Source organism: Tetrao urogallus, assembly GCF_951394365.1.
Source record: "Tetrao urogallus genome assembly, chromosome: 16".
NCBI lineage: Eukaryota > Metazoa > Chordata > Aves > Galliformes > Phasianidae > Tetrao > Tetrao urogallus.
The window spans coordinates 9,018,897-9,027,419 of record NC_136829.1 but is presented as its reverse complement, the minus strand read 5'-3'; the positions used below and the strand labels follow the sequence as shown (position 1 = coordinate 9,027,419).

At 38.3% G+C, this 8,523-nt stretch overlaps 1 protein-coding gene across 1 annotated transcript; it reads right to left on the bottom strand.

Annotated features, from left to right (window-relative positions):
- Positions 1 to 5,565: 5,565 nt before the first annotated feature.
- Positions 5,566 to 8,253, bottom strand: GID8 (GID complex subunit 8 homolog; the record flags this gene model as incomplete). Its single annotated transcript, XM_079543249.1, has 4 exons — positions 5,566 to 5,739; positions 6,065 to 6,262; positions 6,790 to 6,986; positions 8,136 to 8,253. The coding sequence occupies 4 exons, from the start codon at positions 8,251 to 8,253 to the stop codon at positions 5,566 to 5,568; spliced, it is 687 nt and encodes a 228-aa protein (XP_079399375.1).
- Between the last annotated feature and the right edge of the window lie 270 nt (positions 8,254 to 8,523).

Below are 8,523 nucleotides of genomic sequence, written 5' to 3'. Positions count from 1 at the left end.
AGAAATTCATGTTGTTGCAGTTTGATTTTACCCTGCCGGACAGAGCTGCTGCTATCCTCTAAATGTCAGATACAATCAGACTTCTGTATGGAAATAGATAATTAAAATAATGGTTATCTCACTCCAAGAGGACCGATGAGTCACCTCAGGAATATGAATGAGCAGCTGTTAGGACATCATTGAGGTGACTGTACGACCAGCAGCAGCTTGGATGTGGGTATGGCACAACTCAGCCTGGCCAGGTGGCACACAGCCCTTGGGGAAGGTGCTGAAGCTCCTGGCTGCACCAAAAAGCACAGTGATGTGCACAGCCAGTAAAGCCTGCCTACAACCAGGAAAATCAGGGGTCTGTGACTGCTCAGTAAAAACAAAACTTAGCTCTTAAGCTAACTTACCCATTCTTCTCCCAGAAAGAATACTTTTCAAGTCCCTGAAGAGCAGTTAGCTTAAATCAAGAGGGGCAATATTGAACTGAACTCTAGAGAGTGAAGTAGCAAAAGGTTCTTCACGCACAGACAGCTCCAGACCTGAAATAGGAGGGCTCCAGCAGAAGACACACAATCATGCCATGTTCATTGCCTCTGCGTTTTGAGGAAGGTCTCCCCCAAAACACCCATGGCTTAATCACATGCGGTCACCTGCCTACCCACAGGGAAAGGAAACAACACCAACAAGCTTTGGTGTGAGTGCAAACCGAGGGGAACTATGCAGAGTAACCACAGGGCTCAGCCTTCGTCATGTTGTCAGCTTTCTTTCAGTTATTTGGATACATAACTGGAAACCATGCAAAGGTGTTTTTACTCACTCTGCTGCTGTGACTGTTTCCAGAAGGGGGAGCCAAGGCATGAGAAAATGCAGCCAAAAATCAAACATCCTTCAGTCTGAGAGATGCGTATGGATATTAATAGTGTGTGTGTTTAGAGTTAAGTATGAGAACAGAAGTGAAATTATCTCACGAGCCCAGGAGAGCACAGAGGAGTTGAGGCTTGGGTATGGCACAGCAATCGCGGATAGAGAAAACCCACTTACACTCATTTCAGACACTGCTATGTGAAGTTTCAGTTCTGTTGTAGGATGCATCCGACACTGCAGTGTTGGCTATTTACTGAAGTAAATACTCTTGCACTTCCTCCTTACTGCTCACAGACACTTTGACTTACTTGCTTCTACAGTAGAGAGCTGATTTTACCTTGAGAAATAGCTGCAGTTATAAAATATATATGTTTGAATATAAAATTAACAGCAAACTTGGAACATCCATTAAAAAAGTGAGAACATCGATAGCATTCTCTTCATTGCTGCATTACTTTCTGGAGGCAAACATCCCATCAAGGTGATTACATGGCAAACAGAAACAAGTCAGCACTGACTTCAAAAATCAATTGAGAACACAATCTCCTCTTGTTTTCCCAGTGTTCAGTTTAATCTGCCAAAAGATTAAACCAAACAAAAGATTACTGGGATAATATTTGAGCTGACATACACCAGCACTGAATTTCATCCACACAATGGTTGCATCATTTGAGTACTTTAGGAAGTTCAGCACAAATTATGTCCCAATTCTGCATTTTTTGGAGTATATGAGAAAGAGTAATAGGTTCACATGTTCCATAAAAGGCAACTGCCAGCTCCTGAAGGGAAAATCCAATTGCAGTTTGCAGGAGACAACACTGCTCAAAAAGTTTTCTGGGTCATTTTCACTAAGAACTGGATGGCAGAAACTAATGCTCACCAGTCACAATGTTTCTATGTGGAAGAGGGATGTGCAGTGGCTCAGAAGCCACCACACGTTGCACTAGTGCTGAAGACAGGCCTAGAGCAAAACATGACTCCTTCTCTGCTGATATTCAGGTGATTACCTGAAGGGTGCTTTCAGCTGCTGCTAACAGGAGGTCCATGAAGGTCAGACACACAGGGATCACGCTCCAACTCAATTGAATAAAGCTTCAGAACGAACTTGGACAGAAAATGGTTTGAAATAAGTTGAGCACCACTCACCTGGTGAGTGTGACGGTGTTGGTTTTTGTTTTTTTAAAGCAGTGCTTTTAAGCTTAGACTCAAGCATCCAAAGCATAAACATCGTAAATCAAAACCAATGAAATCATCCTGGAAGAATGTAATGGCTTCACCTATACGTACAAGGAGTGGAAAGGAGACAGAACTATGTCCAGGTAACTTCACACATTTTTAATGCTACATAAGTGCTCTCCACGTTCATTTCAGTGTTTCTTTTAATGCAGGTGGAAGGAGCAGAAAGTGTTTCAATGAAATCATCTCAAGATGGAGAGGTACTTGTCCCAGTTTCAAGCTGTGTTCTCCTCTTTAAAGGTCTTGAGAGGAAATGCTTTACTTAAAATTCTGCTGTTAGTTGCTGGTTCCAGCAGCCTCTGGTTTTCCAGCTATATAAATTGAGCAGTTCAGTAACTTTTTCTCAAAGTACTGCCAGTATTTCATCTTCATGGAACCCCACCATCCCTAACCCTTCACAAACGACTCAACAGAAGCAACCAGTTTAGCTTAGATTGGACAGGCAGAAAAGAAACATGGTAACAGCCAAGAGACAGCCATTAAGGAGACAATTTTGGAGAAGGAATGAGATTCGTAGCCCAATCAAAGCACGCTTCATATCAAGTCTTTTGGCAGAGCCAAGACAAGATATTTTACAACTTGACTTCTTCGTGTTCATAGCAGTGCTGAAAAGCAAATAATCTTGCTTTCAGCAAGAGAAAGGCTGAGGGAAGAATGAGTGTAGTGCAGCACATTTGTTTGCCACCGTTGAGTTTGGAACAAATCTTCATACAAAAGTTATTCTCAGTATTCTGAGTTAAGTGGGGGAAAAAAAATATATGTATTTTAACGCTAAAGCAAACTGTTCAAAGTGGCATTTAATAGTATTTGTTAAAGTGGTTATCTAACAAAAATGGGTTAACAAAATCCCATTCATTAGTAGTCACCAAATAAGACATTTCTCATGCATATGACAAAAGTCCATTCGTGTACTGACAGAGGTCTGTTTACTGTGTACAATATTTCCATAAATTATGTTTCACAGCCCCTACCATCCAAGAATATTTCAAACAGATTATATATTATATTTGTATATGCAAACTATTTTATATACACTAATATAAAGATCCTTAGAAGTACCATTATGACTACCTTTATGCTTTCTCTAAAATGCATAGCTTTCGAATATTTTCTTGCAGTTACCAAAAAACTTTACAGATTAAAGCTGCTTATCAATGTGGCATGTTCATAAAAACAAAGTGAAATAGTTCTAGACTAACTTTATATTAAACCCCTTAAAAAACATTTTTTTTTTTAATGGAAAAAAAAAAACAAGCTAGTGAAAATTCAAGTAATCTATGCTCACTCTTTGCCCAAATGCTATGTGAAATTAACGTAGCGTTCCAGAAGTACAGTGAACTTCTCAACCAGGACTGCAATACTGCATTTCTCATGGAGAAAAATGCTAGTCATGCCACAGAACCGCACTGCTTTCCACTTCATCTGGGAGAAGCTTTAGATTTAGTATGTAAGCATCAGAACAGAGGAAAAGCTGATCAGTTACATATGAAGAAAATAGAGCTATTCCAGTTTTGTTTCTGCAGTTTGTTATTAAACAAAGTGACATTAACCACACAGTTTCTGACAAACTCAAAGTTATACATGGTTTTCAGACATCAACCGAATGGGAAAGAAAAGAAAAAAAAGGAAAAAACACAACTGTTAAAATGTTGGTGTTAAAATAACCAGTCTGGGAGAAGGAAAGCCAGACCACCGCTGTAACTGGGGGCAACTGACAGCTTGCTTGTTACGTATAAACTTCGAGACCTCCATGCCACAAAATGCCTTAAAAGTGCAGAACAAAACTATCAGTAATAAATGAGAACAACTCATTTTGTTATATCCATCACCTAGCTTAAACTTAGTACTCTGCATCTCTAATAGCTGCTTAACAAACAATGGATTCCCCTCACAAAAGAACAGCTACACAAGTAAACAGTGTTCACAGTAATGCAACCAGTAACAGGTTTTTTTTTGTTTTTTTTTTTTTGTTTTTTTTTAGTTTCCATAAGTCAGGTGTATCTGCAAAGCTTTATACAGTTTAATGCGTAAGTATTCCAGTAAAATTAAGTGAAAACTAAGTTTCATTCTACAGGGTAATATCTACCATACAAGACTAGATTATGTACAGTATGGGACTGGTGTGACGACTGCCAGTGCATCGTGATGTTCAGCTACTTCACCCACCAGGTCGGTCTTCGTTCAGCAAATCGTTAATAACTTGATGTACAGACCTAAAAAACCTACAGATTGATTTGGCAAGATTAGTGCTTCCTACCACTGGATGTACACCAGTGAACAGTGCTGCAAAATTAAGTTGACCTGAACATCCCATACCCACAAGATTACAATTTGTTGACTTGAAAGTCTGGACTTCACACGTAAAACATTAAAACTAGAATCCTAACTGGAGTGAGGGCAGTCAGTAAACAAAGCGATACGGGTGAAGATGAATTGCATCTCTTCAGAAAGGTATGGAAAGAATCAAACAAAACCTGACAATTCAGTCTTGAAAGACAGCCCTGCTCTGCTCAGCTCAAGGCATAAAAACAGCCCAAGTAGCTCTAGAACTACGATTCTTATTCGACAAGAGTAAAGGCAGATCCTGCACAAGAAGATGCATCAGAGGCTTCCGTAAGTATCTCTCCCCCCACTTCATTTCCTAACACAAGTATGTCTTTCAGCTTACAAAAATCCAGTGGCCCTCCAAGCTCTACGAGCCTGCTGGAATCACTGCAGTGTCTGCAGCTGCAAACTCAATATGGAGGGGAAAGGTCCCCTTGAAGAAAAACTCTCAAACGCCTCTGAGGGCCATTTTGGTCATTTGTGAAAACTAAGAAAAAAAACTTATTTGCAACAATACTTCTCATGAAAAAAGCTGGGTCACTGATCCATTATGAACATAGCTCTCACCATATAAAGCACCAAAAAGTCGGAAACAAGGAAAAAAAAGTTCTTAAATTAAGATTTACAAGTTTGTACACTATTTCCTAGGCAAAAGGTTGACCTTACTGCAAAGTTTATAGATGAAAACAAGACCAGTTACTCTTAAGGGGAATGTATATCTTGCTATAACTTAAAGGTAGAAAATATTCACTGTTCTATATACACATTTCAAACAGGAGACAGTTAAACTTAACTGAATAATTGCCAATGTAACTCATATTAACTCACTGACCACTCAACTAAGCATCAGTAGCCAATTAGAAAGCTTGAGTTCTGTACTTTTAAAAACGTGATTTTTTTCCTGTCCTGTTTAATGGGTTGTTTCTTAAAAATGTATTATAGTGCATAGCCTAAGTCAGACTTCCAAAGAGATACAGCGCCTTTCAATGCAGTTTTTGCAGCATTCAAAAGGGACTTTTCTCCCTTCAAATTAGATGTTCATTGAAAAATCTGAATTGAGTGCTGTACTGTAGTAAAAATATTTCAGTCACAGACTGATATAAATGTATACTGTGCAGTACTATGATTGCTTGATGTCCATCTGCACACATTTTACTTGGGTTCTTCAATTGTCCCCTTGCTGAGGTCTGTCATTTTGGGGTATTTCACTTTCTTCTGGTCTAGCTCATTCTGAGCCCACAGTAGTAGTTTCAGTAATTTTGCCAACTTGGGTGTTGATTCACGATTTTCATAGTCTAGAACAGCTTGATTAACCTCACTCCATACCTGGAAAAGAAATACTGGAGTTTAGTAATAGTTTTCCTACAATTAACACTTGTAATGTCACACAGACACGGGTAACATCAACACAGCTTGTTATCTCTCAGAACGAAGCAAGGGCAAAGCTCCACATACCAACAGCCTAGAGAAACAAAGAAGAAAATCAAACAGCTGATTACAGTAACATCAGTGTTTTGAATGCTGCGTAAGAAATATTTCTGCTCTTTTGCATGATGCTATACACATTTGCATCAAAATCTCAGAACTCTCTGGACGTTGTTTTCACCACATACGAACAAAATACATCAACTTCCTTGTGAGCAAATCCTACCTTCTGTCGCTGCATCATGTTAAGCAAGTCTCCAAATGGTGATTCTTCAGGATTATCGAAGGCGAGCAAAGCCAGCGTGCGCTCCATTTCCGTCAGGCACTCCCGGCTCTCCTCGCCTTGCTCTGCTAATTGGGTCTGAGCAAACTCCAGAGCTGCTTCTGTCTCACGCTGCCGAATCAGTTCAATCAAATGCTGCTGCTGCATCAAGAAAAACACAGCAATGTTAGCTCAACAAGTTAGCAAATCTTCAGTATTTCAAGACCACGATCTTCAGTCGCTAGAATGCAATTTGAGACAAACACTAATCCACGCTATGGAAGTTTAAGGTCAATTCTAAATATCTGAGACAAGAAGTAACAAACTTGCCAACAAGATTTATTAGAAAAGGCAGGCTGATGTTTTCTTATAACATGTTTTGAGAACATGTTATAAGAAAAACATGTTATAAGCTCATTAAAAGAGCTACTAGAAAGCCAGATTAAGAGTTGGTAAATCACAGATCATTCCTTCTGTTAAAAGTTTCCAAGTTACTAATTAATTGTATCTGACAGCTGTTGCACCATGCCACAGATTTTCCCATTGCTATAAAATGATATCAAAACCAAACATTTCAAACTGCAGCCACGTTCAGCCACAAATCCCTTGCAATACCCTTAAACCCACACTTCTTCCAGAGTTTCTTAACAACTTCTGAAACAAAAATAAGAATTTCCACTTGTTCTTACCTGCAAATGAAAGTAAAGATATCTGTTTGTATCTAACAGTTCTGGATGGAGGCTGTTTATTAATGAAATGGCTTCTTGAATCTGTCCTTTCAGTATCATTTCTCTGATTTTTATTCTTTCATCAAGAGTCTCTAAATCAACACTGGGTTCAATTCCAGACTCCATTCGAAATTTCTCCGCTGCTTCTTTAAAGCCCTCTGAAATAAAAACGTTTTACCTACAAGTCAGTTTTACAAAACACCTTAAAAAAATCAGTTTCACTGAAAAGATGTGAGCATTGCTTGCATATTTTTGTGATTCAAAGATTAACTCTAAAAACTGAATTCTAAACTTCTGAAAAATTCTTATTTATGTAAGCATCTGATCCAACAGGCACTTAGCAGTATGTGCTTAGTTCATTTGTAACTCAAGTGCCCTCACTCTCTAAGGATGCAAGCATCATGTAACTTTCTATATTTAATAAAGCACTGTTGCTTTTTTTTTTCCAAAAATGGCTCATATTTGAAGAATTTGCATGATTTTGATTCTCCCTCCAGTCCCCAGTCGTGTTTTTATAGTTTTACAGAGAACAAACAGGAAAAGAAAACAAACTTTGCTTTTCTAAAACAAATACAGTGTTGCTAAAAGTTTTTAACGGCCACTCTGAATCTTAAGTTTTATTTCTATACATGCAGAAATGATTTAGCTTACTTTATTAAGCCACTAAGATGCTCTTCTCTCATCTCAGGAGATCCAGTTGCACACCAATGTAAACAGGGGTGTAGATCAAATATAAATGCCTCCACCCTAGTATAGCTTACTGTGATGGTATGCATCATAATTGCTAGGGACAATTCCCAAGGGTTTTTGATTGCTGTAAGTGTAAAGTTAGGCCATATGCTGAAGGGCTTAATAATTTTGGTCTTCAACTGTTTTGACAACAGTGTCCTTTCAGAGTCTACCTTTCCAGACAGTTAAAACTTGCTTCTGATAAACACTCTGTGAAGCTTTGAGTGCTACTTAAAAACAGCTACATATCTTGAATTCTGTCGTAACAGCACAAAAAAAAAGATATCATAGAGAAGCAGGTTATTTCTGTTTACAGCAATCCAAAAATACTTTCTTCTATATCTTTTAGCATAAGAATAAAGGTCAGAGTAATTTCTATTTCAATATATCTGCTAGGTCCCTGTTTTAATCTAATTGATTCTGTGTCCACTTAAGAGAATACAAGAGCACCTGTACATTGCTAAAAGTCAAAAGCAATCACCAAATCCTTAAAGACCTTAATTTCACTCTTTATAGTACCATCTTCTAACCAAAGTGGTATGCCCCAACAAAATACAATAAAAGCCTCCTAGCATTACCTGTAACAAGGTAGTTCATGATAAGGCGGTTCATGTCTGCTCTCTGAATATGCAAGTTATTAAGTTTTTCCATCCATTCATCTTTTGTGATTTCATCAGGTTTTTCTGCATAACTCATCCTGGTCTCTTACTACAAAGAGAGAAAAGCATTTCATTTAACACAATTCAGTTAAAAGCAAGTTTAATGTGTGTAAGCACTGTGCTCCTGCTATCTCTGTATCTTTCTAATGAGATCTCATAAATATTCCAAAAGACGCTTTTATCTGCAGGCATTATTTTACATTTTCTTTTCCTCCTTCCTGCACTTTCAGCCAGTTTCTAAAGCTGCTTTCATCCATCATCAAAATACAAAATTCAAATACCATTATCATGTCGTTAAATCCAGTCC